At 37.9% G+C, this 17,845-nt stretch overlaps 2 protein-coding genes across 4 annotated transcripts in view; one reads left to right on the top strand and one right to left on the bottom strand.

The window, feature by feature from the left end:
• Positions 1–11,515, top strand: part of CDK17 (cyclin dependent kinase 17) — a 90,353-nt gene extending 78,838 nt beyond the window's left edge. For all 3 annotated transcript variants that reach the window (XM_041409870.1, XM_041409872.1, XM_041409871.1), the window contains 10 exons: positions 105–199; positions 824–886; positions 3,574–3,697; positions 4,691–4,811; positions 5,219–5,316; positions 5,591–5,696; positions 6,463–6,505; positions 7,372–7,462; positions 7,695–7,772; positions 8,195–11,515. In XM_041409870.1, the coding sequence (XP_041265804.1) occupies positions 105–199; positions 824–886; positions 3,574–3,697; positions 4,691–4,811; positions 5,219–5,316; positions 5,591–5,696; positions 6,463–6,505; positions 7,372–7,462; positions 7,695–7,772; positions 8,195–8,232 (857 nt within the window). In that variant the 3' untranslated portion in view covers positions 8,233–11,515. The remainder of the gene's footprint in view (positions 1–104; positions 200–823; positions 887–3,573; positions 3,698–4,690; positions 4,812–5,218; positions 5,317–5,590; positions 5,697–6,462; positions 6,506–7,371; positions 7,463–7,694; positions 7,773–8,194) is intronic.
• A 2,690-nt stretch (positions 11,516–14,205) lies between these two features.
• The window catches only part of ELK3 (ETS transcription factor ELK3), a 36,982-nt gene continuing 33,342 nt past the window's right edge, over positions 14,206–17,845 (bottom strand). The window contains exon 5 of the mRNA XM_041409814.1: positions 14,206–17,067. Within this exon, the coding sequence (XP_041265748.1) occupies positions 16,969–17,067 (99 nt within the window). The 3' untranslated portion in view covers positions 14,206–16,968. The remainder of the gene's footprint in view (positions 17,068–17,845) is intronic.

The raw sequence follows: 17,845 nt of genomic DNA, 5'->3' as shown, positions 1-17,845 counted from the left end.
TAAGAACCCCAGATAGCTTATATGGATAGTCTTAACTAGAAGTTGCATTTATTCCTCATGTGTTTTGCACTTATTTATTTAGTTCTTCCTGTTCTCTCTTGCAGTGTCATTATTAAAAGATCTGAAACATGCAAATATTGTTACGTTACATGATATTGTGCACACAGACAAGTCTTTGACTCTTGTTTTTGAATACCTGGTAAGTGCTTAAACAATTAGTGAGCTTTACATTTGATTTATTGTTTCTAAGAAGCAGAAACACAGCAAAATGCTGTGCTCTTTTTTAAACTACTAGGACTATTTCAGTTTTCTTCTGCATTTACAATCGTTCAACTAAAAATGAGAACAGTGTATTCAGTTCTTAAATGGCTGTAAATTAGTAAATACTGTTGTGATATTTTCAGAGTTTCCTTAATAGCAGATACTGGTGGTCTGCCTGATCAGACTGTCTGCTTGTCCAAAATCGTGACCTGTATAAAATGGTAATCACATTATTTTCCAATGATATTTTTCTGTTCCTATGATATTTTTCTGTTGTGACATAGCTGACTTTCATTATAATTAGAGAATATATGTGCCTCACATAGATGGAGGAGAAGGCAATGGCAAGTAGTGTTGCCTGAGACAGTACAGCTTGCTGGGAAAAGAGTATTTCTATCCTCTGGAAAACCATGGGTATTTGTCTCCAGGCTTTAGGGTTTTATCATTTAGTATCTTCTGCAGAAATCTTTTTTGGTGAATCATTTCAGTTCCAACAATAAGTAATATTTGTGTGATTTGTTGTGCACAATTTTACTGAACCATGATGATGGTGTTTTGATAGGACAAGGACCTGAAGCAGTACATGGATGACTGTGGTAACATCATGAGTATGCACAATGTAAAGGTGAGTGTTTTTGGTGACAGTGGCCACCTTCCAGCTTTGTCCTAAGAATTTCAGAGAACTTTATAATCAGGATCTAGAAGGTTTAGTCTCCTTAAAAATAAAATAAAGAAACTTAACTTCCTTTTTAGCCTGACTTAGCTACATTGACATCAGATGATGTCTTTGTTTTAAATGTTTAAAACATTGAAAAGAAGCGATTATATAATTTCATGTGTTTTAATTCTCTTTGAAGTTACATATCTAAAATTTTAAAATTCCTGAAAAATAATACATTCATAATCTTTTGACTTATTGTCCTTCCATTATTTTATACTCTTTTACTAAGTCTTGATATAGCCTCAGACTTTTATATGGACACTGAGGAAAATGTGGCCTCAATCATGAATGTGTTTTTGGGTGCCACTGCCCACCACATGAGTAAGAAATCAAAAATATGTGTTTAAGAATGAGTAATTTTCATATTTCCATTAGTAAGAAAATGGAAATAAAATTTTCGTTAGGGCCTGATTTGCTTTTTCTTCTAGTTATGGTTGTGGCCAGGTCAAGTGAGTCAAGTCTCCAATCTGGCCTGCTGAAACTAAGTCAGGGTCAGGTGCTATTTCTCTTGTAAAAACCAGGCTTTTATTTGGAAAACTGGCAGAACTCTTAGTGTTCTTTAATACTTAGGGCTTTAGAGACAAGCTTCCAAACAGAGTACAGTACTGTTGTGAAATGAGTGAAGTGATTTGGCACACAGGCTAGATATTGATTACTGTTTGGAGACCTTTCCCTTTCATTCTGTTGTCACATTACTGTAAGTACCTCCAGGGAAAGACATCTGCCCATAACCTGCTCTGTTGCTTCCTCTGAGAGTCTGCAAAGGGAAATTCTTTCATTTGTTTCTACTTCAGAGAGACAACCAAAAATCATAATTACGCTTGTGTTTTTAATTATCTGCAAGTTCATAACCAGTGCTTTAAGCTTAAAAAAATAAGGGAAAGCTGTAAGTGGGAACTTGACTTTTATTATAAGTGCAGTTAGCGAACAAGCCAGAATCTGAGCTAAGCAGAGGAATTGTTTTTCCTTATTTGCCTGTGGTGTAAGGATATGCTCAGAGATCAAATTTATATGGTCAGTACCTTTGGCACTGGGAAACCAGAACAGCTGCCTAGCTGCGGTAGCTTACCTTACAATAACTGTGGGGGTTTGAGTCATCATTAACGTTTGAGAGACCTCCCTGACATCACTTCCTCACACTCCTCGGCTAATTTTAGGTTTTTGTGTTTTGACAAAATGAAGGTGTGTGTGATCTCTGTAGGTATTAGTGTTTTAACCAAAACTTTGAGCTAATAGATGGCATCCTGTGCGTTTCCAAAAGGATCCCTGCCAACTGTGGTGAAGATTCACAATTTCTGTAATGTGCTTTGCATTCTGGACTAATCCTTGCAGTCCCAGGGTACATTAGGGAGGGCCATTTACTTCTATTGAAGTCGAGCTAATAAAACTTGGGACTGACTACCCCTGCAACAGCCCTGCAACAGTATGGGCCTGAGTAGATGGAACAAGACTTGTTGCTTCTCATTCTGCTCTTCAGAAAGGAAAGCAAAGAGAAAGAAATTAATCCCAGTTCCTATTTTTCTAGCACAGATGAATCCCATGTCAGCACACTGAGAACAGATGGATGTAACTACACCTGCTGTGTATTTGTCCAGTTTATGAAAAAGAATTTGGTAGTGTCACTTGGTGCAAAAATAAATGGATTTATCAGAATATGATCATATAAAAACATTTCAGTATTTTTCCTCAGAGGTCCTGTTACATGATGAATTTGTCACATTGCTTTCTGCAATGCTTCGTATTTTTTCGTTGCACATTCGATTACTGATGCTGACTGAGTACTGCTGTGTAGTAAATGCCAGCGATAGCTACCCAAAAGTCCCATGTTTGAGATTAGACCTTTATACATACAGAAACTGCAAAGTATTAGTCCTTAATGCAGTGATGCATTAAACTTGCTTGGCTGCCCACTGCTAAACCTTTTTTTGCCTGATACTAATTTTATATCTATATATGTGCACCATTGACATGCATGACTGAAGTTGTTTGCTTGGCTTGCTATTCCAGAGGATTAAAATAAACGTGTGTGTGTCAAGGTGAGGGGATGAATATAAATACCAGAGGCAGTTGGGCTGCTTTAATAATCCTCCTTTACCCATTTCTCTATCTTCTCTAAGCTTGTGAATCTGTGTGTATTTTTCCAGTAGCGTGCCAAGACATTCTTTATGTGGTTCAGCACAGTTGGATGGAAACGCTGCTGAGCTGCATTTCCAGAAGGGGCTCTGTGGCCAAAGGCAACTTGAGTATATAGTCAGAGACAGTTATTTTAAAGACCTTAGTGTGGGGAAGAGCAGTGGTAAATGCTCTTTAAAAATAAACAGCCCTGTGTTTGTCTTCAGTTAAACAGAACAAATTACTCTCAATGTCTTTGTTGTAAAGTATGGTGTTAAGGCAGTGCATTAGCATAAAATGATTTTAAATCTCAGAACAATAATGATGATGTCCAGAATTTGCTCATAAGGAAAGTAACTCACTTTTTAGCGAAGTCATTTTGTCCTGCTTGCAGTACATAACTCTCCATTGCCCAACTAGTCATGCAATGTGTAGATTACAATTTTTTGTCTAACGTACATAAATGTTGTCTTTTGTAGCTATTTTTATATCAGATTCTTCGTGGTTTGGCGTACTGTCATAGGAGAAAGGTGTTACATCGAGATTTGAAGCCGCAAAATCTACTAATTAATGAGAAAGGAGAACTGAAGCTTGCAGACTTTGGTATGGCCTGAAATTACTCTGTAATAACTATTTCTTTCTCTCAGCAAAGGAAAATAATTTCTCCTTAAAAGTAGAAATGAGTGGATTGGGTCTGTAGTGAATTTGGATGTTCTCAAATGGAAAATGAAGGTCAGCCTTTTACAGAGCATAAGTAATCAGTGTAATCCCTCTGTAGGTAACACTGTCACTCCACTTGCAATTTGGAAGTAGTTTTACAGCTTCCTGTGAAATTGACAGTTAGTCAGATCCTTAAGGTGGAGCTCATGTTGCTTGTCCTAACACTCCACAGTCATTCTAAAGCAGGGTAACCATGCCAGGAGAGAGGAAGGGTTTGTTCATGTGCTAAATTGTCAGGTGTTGCACTATCACTGATACACCAAATGCCTTGGGATTTACAGTAGAGGGGGGCATCCACATTTCCCTGTTACCTTCTGTGTCTGGAAGATCCTTTGAAAGTTGTGCTCTGTGCCTCTGATTTTACCCCTTCTGTGTAAATGAAAGTTGCTCAGAAGATTGCATCTAACATGATAGACCTGAATTTTATTGGAGATATTGCTGACAAATTGACAATGCTAGGATGGAAAACCCCTGCTGATGCAACACTGGTTTGGTCTGTTTCCACCATTTCGTTAATAGTTTGTTAGGCCTTCTGCCTTTTGCAATGTAATTTTCCAGAAACAGTGGAGAAGGTTTTCACAACAGGGAGGTGTGTCATATCAATCTAATGCTATTTAATGAAATATACAGGATTAGTCCAGGTTTTTATCTGTTTACCTTTCTCCTCTGCTTAAAAATGCTGACCGTGAGATTGCCATAAATACTAAAAGGCAATAGAAATCTCTTCATTAGGGCATTAAATAACATTAAGAGATGGCAAGTATAATAATGATGGTATTTAGCAAGTATAATGAGGTCCTAAAAATAGTTTGTCAATTTCATACAAAAAGGATTTCAGCAAGCTGTGCATGACTCTTCATTTCCCTTTTTATCAAGGATTGGCAAGAGCGAAGTCTGTTCCTACAAAGACTTATTCCAATGAAGTTGTCACATTATGGTACAGACCACCTGATGTTCTCCTTGGATCTTCAGAGTATTCAACTCAAATTGACATGTGGTTTGTATAGCTTTATCTAACTCAAATTTTTGTTCTGAGTCAAGCTGAAAAAATGTCAGCTTTGCTGTTAAACAGTAACATTCAAATACACAGCCTTTGAATTTTTGCGTTTAGGGAAAAAAGCAAGTCTTCTTCTCCTAATGACAGGGTAACATGGTATTTTACCATGAACTTTAACAAAATTCATTAACTCAGCATCTGAAGGAAGAGGATATAATATAGCTATGACACAGGTTTTATTTAGTCTTTGACAGCTCTTCTGTTAATATAAATCTTTTAAATATTTTAATAGTAGTGTGTGGCTAACAACCAATAATTTGTTTTAATTGAAGAATACTCTCGGAAGCCTTTACAAGCTGAAATTAAAAGATTATTTCTGCTTTATCTTTTTCTCTGTCTTTATAAAGGGGCGTCGGATGCATATTTTTTGAAATGGCATCAGGAAGACCTCTTTTTCCTGGTTCAACTGTTGAAGATGAACTGCACTTAATTTTCAGACTTCTTGGTAAATGGATACTTTTAGTAATGTTAATGTTAACGCACAAGATTTGTATGAGAACTTTGGATCTTTATCTCAGAACAGTAGTATATATTGCATTGTAATCAAGGTGATAAGAAATTATTCAGCTGACTGTACAGCTGAGTTTGCACAACAAAGCCATATTGAATGGGTTTTTTTCCCCCTTTTCTCCTTTAAATTACAGGATTAAATTCTTTTTTATGTCAAAGTTGTTTGTTTACATTTTTGGAGTTGAATTTGTTACTGTTTCTGAATGCAGGAACTCCATGTCAGGAAACATGGCCAGGCATTTCTTCCAGTGATGAATTTAGAAACTACAACTTTCCTAAGTATAAACCACAACCTCTCATCAACCATGCACCAAGGTACTTTGGGTTTTATTAATAGAACATAAGCATCCCTGTGGCTTTGCATATTCCTAAGTGGGAATGCATTTCCGAGTACAATCTGCCACTGAATGGTCTAAAACTATTCATCAGTTGTGTTAGTGTGGGCAGATGATAATGGAAAGCAGAACCTGGTACTATGTGATTACTTCCTCTAATATCATTCTAGGTACCACAGCTCCTTAATGACCTGTGGAACGATAAACTCCAATTAATGGTGTCTCCATAGGTGGAGAATTCACACAGCATTTCCTGAAGAACACAAATTCTCTTCTGGTTATATACTAGATCCAGGCCATTTGTTAAAATGGTTTCCTTGAGCAGTTTCTTGTAATAATTTTAAAACCATAATGAGGAAGATGAAGGGTCTGTGCAGTTATTATAAATAAACTTAATAACAAAGACGTTTGTTGTCTACTTTGAGGAAGATCTAACATTGTATCCCTCTAGTAAATGAGTAGTATTAATCTTAAACAATTTAAAATATTCAATAAATTATCCAGGTCAGTCTAGTAAATGACAATCCGAACTAAGGATTTGTGTGTCTCCAAATAGTCTTGTTCTGAGATGTTAGGACTCATATGTATTTACATTACCATGAGTTAATGTTGTTTAGGTGAAAGCATTTCTATGTTTAGATACAATTTTCACGTTTGATATCATTTAATTCAGTTCCTCTGCGGTTTTACTTTCGTAAATGCAATTCAATAACTGTTTTAACTTTTTAAAATGTCTTTATTTTTAGGCTAGACACGGAAGGAATTGAATTGATAGCGAAGTTCCTTCAAGTAAGATGTGTTTTGTGGCTTTGCTTCATAAAAGCGCAAGTTTCGAGTTGTAATATTTGACAAACAAAACGTATTAGAAACCAAAGTATTTAGTTCTGTCTCAGAGTGGAATGTGCAGCTAAGTCTGTAGTGGATGACAGATGTGAGAAGAAGTCTGTAGTGTGAGAATTAAAAAAACTAATGCTTGCTGTTTTTTTTCCCCCAGAACTGATTTCTTCTCTTACTACCTTTTGTAAAAATAGAATTATTCTATGTTAGCCCTGAAAAAAACTAAATCTCTTGTGAAATATGGTATTAGATCAGGACTTTTAAATACAAATGCTAAATTTCTTTAATGATTAACTGAGCTTGGTACTAGAGAATGAGTTAGTAAGGTATCATATTACGCCTTGATCTGCAACTGTATTCAAAAGCTGAAGTGGTATGTAGCTTTAATCTTTAAATCTGTGTTAAAAATGAGCTGGAAGCAAGATGCCAACTCCTGCATCTCTGAGTAGATGCAGCACTGTAACTTATTTGTGTGCAGCTTTTTAAACATCTGCACCCTTGCCTAGAATTGCACAGATGCCAAGCAGGAGGTACCTAATCATTGTACCATTCATAAATAAAGATTAGGTGTAGTTTTGACCTGTATCCAATTGCAGAAGTTATTTTTACTATTTTAGCAATCTTGTTATGCGTTGACAGTACTGATTTTGATAAACCATTAGATAGTCATGTGTGAAATGAAAGCAATGAAAAAAATTGTCCTAGTGAATGATGGGAAATGTTAAGCAGATAGAACTCTTTCTCCCTTTGATGAAATCACTTGATGCAAAGAGATTTTTAATGGAAACCAACACACTTGTATGCTTTTCTATTAATAGTATGAATCAAAGAAGAGAATTTCAGCAGAAGAGGCCATGAAACATGCATACTTCAGAAGTCTCGGAACAAGAATACACACTCTGCCTGAAAGTAAGAGGAGTAGTAAAGTAGCAGAATACTGTTAAGATAGTGCATTAAAAATAAGTACATTGTGAAAGGAAAAGCCTTCTAATGTATTAAAGAAGTCTGATATCTAGTGGCTTAAATATTTGTGAATTGGATTTTTTTTTTTAATCTAAACTATATAATTAAGAATATAATTTTGGTCAATAAAACATAGTTTTACATTTGTATATGAATTAATTTCTTTGTTACATTCCAGGTGTTTCAATATTCAGTCTAAAAGAGATACAATTGCAAAAAGACCCTGGCTTTCGAAATTCCACTTACCCAGAGACCGGTATGGAAAGCTTGATATTTTCTCATGCTTGCTAAATGAATGCTGTGCCAGAGGCATTTGGAATTGAAAAATGCTTTGTTAAATTGATTTGTGTGAATATACTGAAAAATAAAATCCAGAATTATTTACTGAGATTCCTGTAGAGACACACAAGCTAAGTGCACAGAAAAATGTGAGTTTTACTAGGGATGGGCAGAGACTGTGAAGGTGAGAACATTTTGGAGTTTCATACCAGTACTGTATGGGGGTTAGAAGTGGCCAAGTGAAAAACCAATGCAGTGAGTGCAGTTGAAGGAAAGACGCTGATGCTGATTGAAGCACAAGGGGTGTTGCCTTGAAGAAGGATGAAGATGTGGATAATAACTTAATGCTCCATTGTGCAAATGCTTCGGTTTCTTACCATGGTCCGTGTTGTGTTGCAGGACATGGGAAGAACAGAAGGCAGAGCATGCTTTTCTAAAGGGGGCAGTGCAGAGTCAAGCCCAAGCCTATCCTGTCGATCAAGGACTCGGATCCAAAGGCAGTGCTTTCTGTTGGTGGACTTGGAATCGCAGTTTGTCTACACTGTCCTCTTAACAGTGGAGTCTTTTTATTTCCAACCTGCAAATTATGTTTTTATATTTGTTGTCACAGTGTGACAATTTTTTGTACAGTTGGTTTTAAGGTCTCCTCTGCCACTAGAGCCAGTAGGTTACAGCTGTTGATGTAACTGTAGCTGCAATTTTTGTGCAGGACTGAGAAACACAGTGCATTATTTATTGCGGAATCATTGCTGCTAAATAACTACTGTCTGTATAGTTAACACAACAGTTCCATGCCTGAAGAAGTTGCAATGGCTTTATAATATGTGAATGCATCTGTTTCTCTTGATAAAATGTTCTACTGCTGCGGGGTTTTTTTGTATTTCTTAAACTGCAGTGTTCCCTGGAATGTAAACATAGCTTTGCTTGGCTATAGGTGAGCCATCTTTAATGCTCTAAGTTCTTGGCACTTAATTCCTTATTTAACATTGGAAGTATGTGTTGAAATAGTTGAAAAATTATAATGCATATTATGTTTTTGAAAAGCACATAGTGTGAAGGTTGATTCAAACAAGTGAAAAGTAACTTTGATTTGCTCTCAGATCCTATGTTAGTTATTGATAAATTAGAGCATGGAGGCTGGACGTTTTGTCAGGCTTACTCCAGCATAACATATTTGCACATTGTTGTGCATATGGGGCCTGCAGAAACAATAACTTTTTTACCTTCTTTTTAACTTAGAAATACAAATAGTAAAAGGACAATTCATATATGTTGGACCCTGGCTTACTTTTCATTACAGAGGAACAGGACAACTAATTACACAAATACGGGAATAATGTCACACTTTTCCTACTTTGTTCCTCTCCCATTTATGCATTATTCACTTGAAATCAACTGGAAAGATGCAAGTTTGTACTTGAGAAGAACTCACTATGCTACAGAGCTTTTACAATGGGAACTTAGAGAGTTTTTCAGATCTTAGATGTTACCTGTTTTCCAGAGATAGTAAACATATTACTACTATGCTTATGCATCTCAGTGAGTATCATAAGTACACCTTTGGTGATGGTTACAGTATTTTTAAGCATTTGTGTTCACCTTTATGAACCTATTTGTTTAGTGCATCTTAAAGAGACTGTAAATCTTTATTGGTATATTTTGAAATGGTCATGTAAATCTTTGGCTGGTATATCATGAAAATAGTCATAGGTAACTTAATTTTTCCTGACATTCACTGTAAAACGTTCAGGGGTCCTACCATTTCTGTTCAGGAAATCTTGTAGTTTATTGTTATTTAACAGTATTAAGTGAATTTTTGTATATTTCATTTTAACTTTATTTGTGAATAGTGATTGTGGCATGTTTGGGGGTGTTTTATTAATATTTCATTGATACTAGTAAATTTGAATTGGGATTTTTTTTTTAATTTTATTTTCTGGAAGAGAGAAATTCATGTGTAACGGTGACTATTGGACCACTACTGCTTTTCAGCATTTGTAAACCGGTTTTACGTTAAATCTAACAAACTGCTGTTATTTCTAACTGACCGACCTGTATTAATATTGTACTTTTGAAAGTATAAATATTATGTGGAATTCTTTGGTTTTGTTTTGAAATTTATAATAACAAAAGCCCTGTGTTGTTAAAAATACAGACTAAGTGAACTTGCGGTTCTTGGGGCATTGTTGGCAGCGTTTAGCGAGGTCCGTGTGCTGTGCGAGCCCCCAGGGTCACCTCTGGCCGCTCCTTTGGTTCCTTTGCTGCAGAGGCAGTGGCAGTGGCGTGGCTCATCCGTGGCTGAGGCTGCTCGGGACCATCTCCGTGGCGTGGTCCAGTCTCACTGCTGGTGAGCCAGCCCTGCGTGTCACACGGCCTTGGGAGCGCAGCGTCAGGCTCGGACGCGCGCGGGGCTCCCCTGATCCCAGTGCGAGCGCTACGGGTGTGGCAGAGGCACCGCTGGCACTGATGAAAAACCTTGTCCTGAAATAGTTGTTATATATATTTTTATAGTTGCTATGGATCTGATCTAGATTTTATACCGATGAACTTTGTAGGAAAGACGTTGTAGACGTGACAGTGTTGAAGAAAGAAGTGTCAGAAAAACATCTTTTTTTACAGAAGTAGTGAAGACAGACTAAATGTTCACTGTGGATAAATGTGGGATTTAGCATTTCTAGAACAGTAGTACTTCATAGGTCATAAAAGAACGAGTAATAATGTGACACTAATGAGTAAAGGACTTAAAGGTTTACCTGGTAAAATGAAGTGCATTAGTAAACTTAGAAAGGGATCAGACGCAGCTAACAAAAGGATGTTCCATTTTAAGTAGGAATTCAGCTTTTTTGTTACAGATGAAAAGATCTTCTGTAAAATTAAAGCAGTCTGTTTATAAAGAAATTTTTTCTAAGGACCTACAAGTGAATCTGTGTTTTTCATTAGGAGGTAGCTTTAAAGAACATATTTAAGAAACTTGGCATCTGTTGTCAAGCCAGTTTGAGGCTTTTTAAAATTGTCTGTTACTGAAATTCGTGCATCAGCAGAGACAGTTCTGTGGCAGTTGCCTGTTTGGGGCAGTAGTCAGCAAGTCTGAGGTTGCTGGGCATCTCTGACATTCTTTCTATGGAATTCTGTGCTCTGCCTCCCATCTGGCAGAGTCAGGTACTACGGACTTGGTTTCACTGTCCCCAAAAACTGTAGGAGTGTTGGCCTTTTTGGGAGAAGACCTCAAGAGTGTCAAAAACCAAGCAGAGAGTCACTAAAAATTGATGACTTTCAGCATTTGGTATGACCACCTTTGCTTGACGATGAGTGATGAGTTAATGAGAAATGGCCTGCATGTCGTGGCTGATTTTAGGTAGTTATTTTTAGGAGATAACTGGTGTGTCCTGCCTAGCCCAGGGTAGGGCTGGCAAGGTGTGGGTGTAGGTGTGTGTCAGAGTCAGGTGGGCTGGAAGCCAGGACAGAGGCAGGTGCTGGTGATGTGCTTGCATTCACGTGCAGGTGAAGGTTGAAGGGGAGAGAGGGTGGGTGGAGGATGGGGATGGACAGGAAGGGTGGGAGATGGAAGGGGCAAACCAACAGCTCAGCAATGCTCTAGTGGAACGTGCTTCTCAACATGGCTGTGTTATTTTTGTGCTGCTTTACCACAGCATTAAGTAGCCAGAGTGTATCCCTGAATTGGGCAATAAAAGTTAAAATAAACAATTATTAAAGAATCAACATACTTTGTATTTGCAAATCATTTGAAAAACTGCAAGGTAGCATTCTTTGAGCTGCTTGCTGGTTGTTTGTGTGTGAGTTTTGCAGTGTAATAAAGGTACATTGTTTCTGTCCTACAATGTTAAAATGGAATTAAGGTTAAGAATACATTCTGTTGTTGAGGACAAAATATATTAAAGGTATGTTGTAAATACCCGCAGGCTAAGTATCATAAACCCGGGAAATACTAGGAATTAAGGTCAGACTTTAAAAAATCCGAACAAATCACAGTATGGAAATACAGAGCTACAACACATGATGACACTGAAGAGAAATCAGAACTTACCTTGCCTGTGACACGATCATTTTGTCTGATGAACAGAGTTGAAGGAATTCTTGCACCTTGTTAGCAAATTTCAGTACGTTATTTACCTTCAGATATTTTGGCTTTAAAACAAATGTAACATCTCTGTGAAGTGCCTTAATTTTGGGAAGGAACTTGAATGCTTATTTTATGCCGTTTGGGGGTTTTTATATTTTCAGAGATTGGGCTGTTAAAGATTTAATGCTCTCATTTGGCCTTTGTGCACATCCATGTATGTCACCAGTATCCATGTCATACCAGTTGAGGAGACTGGCAAGGTAACAAGTACCATTATGAAACATAAAGGAAGTATGTATCAGCTGGAACATTGTAGGTAAACTCTGACTGTATGGGTGGGATGATCATGAAAAGTATAAAAGCCAAGCAGGTACATGGGCTTTGAAATTTCTGCCATGCACCTTCTTTCATCTGTGGAGCTCAGCTGCACAAAAATCATAGTCCCGTTCTCAGCCATAGTGGGAACCTGTTGTCAGAACTGGGATTAGAGTTCATATATTCTACATTGGTTTTTTTAATCTATTGTACGTGACTTTTACTGAGCGTCCCTGTCTAACTAACTGAGTAAAATTGATGTCAGCCGAAAACATGCACAATTTCCAATTATTTTTGCATGTTTTCTGAAATCCCTTAAACTCTATGTTCTGTAACTTTAGAGCAAACTTAAACTGAATGCACACATACACACGTCCTACTGTGGTAAAGAACTGCTGAATTTCTTGTGCTGGCTGCATCCTCCAAGCTCAAAGAAGCAGGCCTGCCTGAGCGCATCACTTTCACGGTCCTCCTAATGAAATATGAGTCTTACTTGGCTCAGATGCCCTGCCTTGGAATACATTTTTCCCCAGAGAGCTGTGAAGTTCCTTCATTTGTTGCAGTGGGATCTTTCTGCTGATGGAATTACCACGGCTGTGGATTGCAAATCAGGGAAAATGCTCTTCCCTGTCTGTCCTCCAATGTGCTCCTCTAGAGCGCCTCCCTCCAAGCCTTGCATTGTAGCGTCGGCGCTGTCACCTGCCCCTCCTCTTTCACACCCTGAGTTTTTTCAAAAAAAGACTGTTTTTTCCTTTCTTTGCTGTCTTGTTATTTGATTTGCAGGAGGGATAGCTGGCCTGGAGCAGTGTTAGGAATAATTAAGTTTACATTTATGCATTTGCGCTTCTTGCAGAATGAATGTGAACTGATGGGAATCTTTCACAAAAGAACTCCAGCACATCCTAAATCCTCTCTCCTAGGAATCTTTCTTCAAATAGCAGCCCCTACCCAAGGCAGGCCATGATGCTGATTGCTTCAGAGTCCTTGCTTGAGGTTCATTCTGCTTTTTTCATTTAAATAAATTCATACTGCTTCTCATTGGTGCTGTCAGTCTCTTTGCCCTCAAGAAATAGGTTTGTACTCCATCTGTGCCGAGCACTCACGCATTAAGTCGTAAGAGCAGTTACAGTTTGGGGCTAAAACGGATTTTAAAAGTTGTAGTTTTCTGATGACCTTGGAGGGTTATGCTTAAATCTGAGGCCTGTGTTTGTTTATCCTACAGGATATACAGACAGTCTGAAGATCAGAAGGGAATAGAAATGCCCTTACATAAAAGACTACCTGTACTTACTGTGCCTTTTCTAAATTCATTTGGGTGTCATGATGGCTTCTGAAGATGTTTCCCATAGGCATGAGATCACACAGCCTTTTTATGCAGAGGGTTGTTCTGTTAAAATTAACCCTGTAGTCTTGTTGGAAAGGACCACCTTCCCTTTAAACAGAAACCTTACTGACAGTTCTTCACTTCTTTGGTAGGTATTTCCAGATGGGTACTGAGCCTGTCTGATGAGACCAGTTTTAGTCAGACAAAACAAATCATTCTTTCTTGACAACATGGATGTGTGTCAGGTCTTTTGCTATAGTTTATCACCTATCACTATTTTCTCCACCTTGGACGTTTTCTTTAGAACTGAAGCTACTTACCTGTGCCAGGGCCAAAGGTGTGTACAAGCTCTTGGCAAAGCTGCCCTGTTGCAGAGGCCCTTCTGGAGGATACTTGCTTTCCTGAAGAAACAAGGTGCAGGTAAGCCAAACATACCCTAATTGTGCACCCAGCCTGTGCAGTAGCTGGGAACTTTTGTGTATTGCTGAAGCACGAATGAAGTGCAAATCTTGTAATAAATCCCCCAAGGATGATCAAATTGTAATTACTACCAAGAATACTGAAAAGACAATAACTCCCATTTTGTTGCCCAGGATTGTTGGCTTTGAGCTCTCCCTGCCACAGAAATATTGACACTGCCACAGTATTTATTTAAAAACATTTATTTGATTTTTCTCTACACTTAAAAAAGATACCTGTTAATAAAATTCAGTAGATTACCAATAGAGTATTTTCTTGAGAGCATAAGACATAACAGTCAAGTGTTTCATGTAAGTGTTAGACTTGAGAGGCTGGACTGTATTTGTATAAATACCTCCCAATAGCAAAAATTTTTGTTCCACATTATTGACCAATCTAGAAGGCAGATTTTGACAGCCTATTTATTTCAGCTGAAAAGACAACTAGCAGAAGATGTGTTCTCTTGCTATTTTTATTCTCTCAGAGATGAGAAGACAGCACTTCTTCCCACTTTCTGTCTTCCATTGTTTTATTGGATTCTCTCAGATCCTTTCCAGTAATTTTTTCAAATAGGATTTTGTCCCAGAATTATTGTTTTCTGCTGTCTTTAAAAAAAGTCCAAAATCATTTAAGGGATGGAGGGTGGGAGGGAAGCTGTGGGTATGTTGAACCTTTTGAGAAGAAAAAAAATCTGTCTTAGGAAAACCTTGGAAGAAATAAAATCATAGGAATCTGGGTACTTCTAAGAATCTCTTCTCTGTCACATACTCCCTCCTCTCATGGTCACTGTTTTTTTGCAGTGTAATGTTCCATATTAGTATGTTTTCATCTTTTTAAACTCATACTCAGTGTCGGGTTCTGCCATTAGCCACAGTGGTACAAGTGGTCCAAGACAAGTCTCTGTGCTGCTGTTCATGCCTTACAGGTGTACATAGATATTCATGGGTTTTTAAAAATGAGGCAGGAGTCAGCTCTCTATGTGAAATAATTGCCTCTCTGTAACGTATTGAAAAATATTCCATGTACCTGGGAGGAATGCACTGGAAGAGAAATGTTCAGTCTGCAAGCCCTTGTGATTTATCTCCACTAACCTCGTCAATCCCATCAGTTACACACTGCCCTTTGTTCCGACCTATTCTGATTTTACTGTGTGTAAAATTTGCATTCACTCATAAGTTTAGCGTAGGTTCATCCTCTGTTTTTGACTCCGTGGGGTGGCACATCTTGAGCTCTTGAAACGCTGAGTCGAGCAAATGATGTCCCAAGTGCTTCATTGTTCTCCTCATGTCTGGCATTCAACTGCTGTCTTTATCAGCTGGTACCTACAGGCTGCAGCAGGTTTTTATCACTGCAAGGGGAACTGTTGAGTAGTTTTTGGTTGTGCAACCCAGGAGCCTGAGGAAAATTCCTGCTGTCTTTTGTCAACCACCTCTGCCCCAAAAATGGCTTTTCAACATCAGAACTGCATTAATAAAATGTTTATTTAGCACCTTTAAGGTTGAAGGATCCAAAAGCACTTTACAAATAACTACACACATCATCACTGAAATGCATCCAAGCAGAAAATCAGCAGACAACTCACTGCATACATTTCAAAAAGAACAGACCGTGGCCAGCTGCTTGGCCAGAAAGCAAAGTTGAGGTTTGAATGACCTGTCACAAACAGGGATCGGATTTGGGGTTGGCTTTTAAGATCTCATCTGAAAAACCGACACGGTAAAGCTGCATTCAAGCCAATTTAGCCACATCAGGAAACTGAAAATTTGCATCAGCCCTGCCAGGATTAGAGTCTGTGGTGCCAGGGAGTCTGGCCTAATCCCAACCTGACATTTAGATGACTAAACCATCCCTTCAAGGTAGAGGACATACCCAGTAAATTCAAGTTGCAAGTATATAGTAACACAGTGCTGTTTTTTCATCCAGAATTCAGCTGTTTATACATAAATATCCCACATGTAGAGTCTCTGCCTCTTTGCAAGCACCAGGCATCAATTTACAGACCTGTAACTTTTCCAGCTTTGGGGGAAGGGGAAATGTGACCTTCAGAGCTTGAGCAGCTACAATAGTCTTTCCAGGGAAGTAGTAGAAGGCACTTGGCACAGCTGAAAAAAGCACCTGGAAATTATCGGGAATGATCCTCATTCCTTGGGAGGACAAAGATTACCTGCACTCTTTCCAGACATAATGTTGACAGTTCATAAGAAGTATAGGCCAAATAAATTCTGAGCAAGGTCTCCTTTTGTACAGAAGTACTCTCAAATCCTGGAAACATCTGATGAACATACACAGCCCAGTTCATCCTTGTTGCAACTTGACAGAAGAACTTGGGCATGAAAGTGTAAATGTGGCTTTGTTACTCTGAACTACATCTCGTGGCTGTAACAAGGATTATATTTTCCACTTCAGCAAAGGAAAATTATAAGGCTATTTTTATACAATTTGAAAGCACTTAATATAAAGTTACATTAATACACTGCATCATATGGCCTATCTGTGGAGAAAATACTGAAATACTACCATAGGGCTGTTCAATACTTGTTTTTTTTCTTTCAACTTTTTATCTTAATACTAGAAAATATATAAATCATTTACATGACTTTATGCAAAAGAAGGCACAGCCGGTTATAGTTTACACAAGCGCAATGCATAATACGCAGAAAAAGGGATTAAAAAGAAGCTTCACATCCCTAATAGATACATTGTTGCAATCCATTAAGAAAAGTACTTCATCAACAACAGAAGTGTTCAACACTTGAGAGCTATGATATAAAAAAAATTATAATTCATTTAATGCATAACAGATTTATATATACTTTTATATATAAACACTGTTGAAAAATGCTAACATAATAAAAGTATATTATCCATGTAATGAAAAGTGCAAACCAAAGTAATAAAGGGTTTCACAATGTCCTTCTCATGACACAGGAAAAACTAGCCCATAGGAATGAAGTGTTAAATCCACCAATACATCCTTGGTGTGATGAGGCATCATCAGGATTTCTGAGCATTTGGAGAAAGCAGTATTGGTGAAGAGGCTCTGTCCAGACTGGGGAGTGGCACTGGTATGTGACCATTTAGCAGAGTTGGAAACTGTAAGAGGCCAAAAGGTAGAAATGAGTGTTCATCTCAAAACATTCAGCCCAAGAAGCCACATGGCTTTAGCATTAGCAACTGGCTCCAGATGGCTTCAAGAGTTGTGATGTCTATACAGTAAGACATCTACCAAATGCCTGCATCAGCTGTTAGGAATGCAAGATAGAGGACAAAACCTGAATAATCTGTAAATGCACGAGGATATAAAAATCTGTTATTGGCTATTTTTTATATGAAAGTTCACATAATACATTTATCATCACCCTGGAAAAGTAAACACTACAAAACAATCTTTGCTGTCCATTCTGTTTCCAAAAATATTTTTTCAGGCTACACATTATTAATTACAATACATTGTTTTTGTCTTTCTTTTATGCAGGAAAGAGTTTGGCAAAAGTGAAAGTTCAGATGTAGTTTTAGGGCAGAAAAAGTACAACTGGGGATACAAAGTTTGGGGGAAATTACTCTCAAGTAATTACAGTTTCTGTATTTACTCAGAAACTACAAACTAGCTACACCATTCAGCATGCAAAGCAGAACGTGTAGTCATTTTTTGTCACCTGCTGCTTCAGAAGTGCTGTGCAAAAAACTTATCCACTACAGAAGCTGTATAGTCGTAGTTCATGATGGCATGGTGACTGCACCTTGCCTGCAGGGTGGGTATTGACTAGTTCTTAACATCTGACCTGAGAAAAAGTAAAGCAAGTAGGTGGTATAAACTTGCTGCAGCAGGAGGCAGGAATTATCCCAGTGGTAGATACTGATCTGGCCTCGA

Source organism: Onychostruthus taczanowskii, unplaced genomic scaffold (genome assembly GCF_017590055.1).
Source record: "Onychostruthus taczanowskii isolate IOZ18803 unplaced genomic scaffold, ASM1759005v1 scaffold31, whole genome shotgun sequence".
Classification (NCBI taxonomy): Eukaryota; Metazoa; Chordata; class Aves; order Passeriformes; family Passeridae; genus Onychostruthus; species Onychostruthus taczanowskii.
This window is presented reverse-complemented; position numbering and strand designations above follow the sequence as displayed.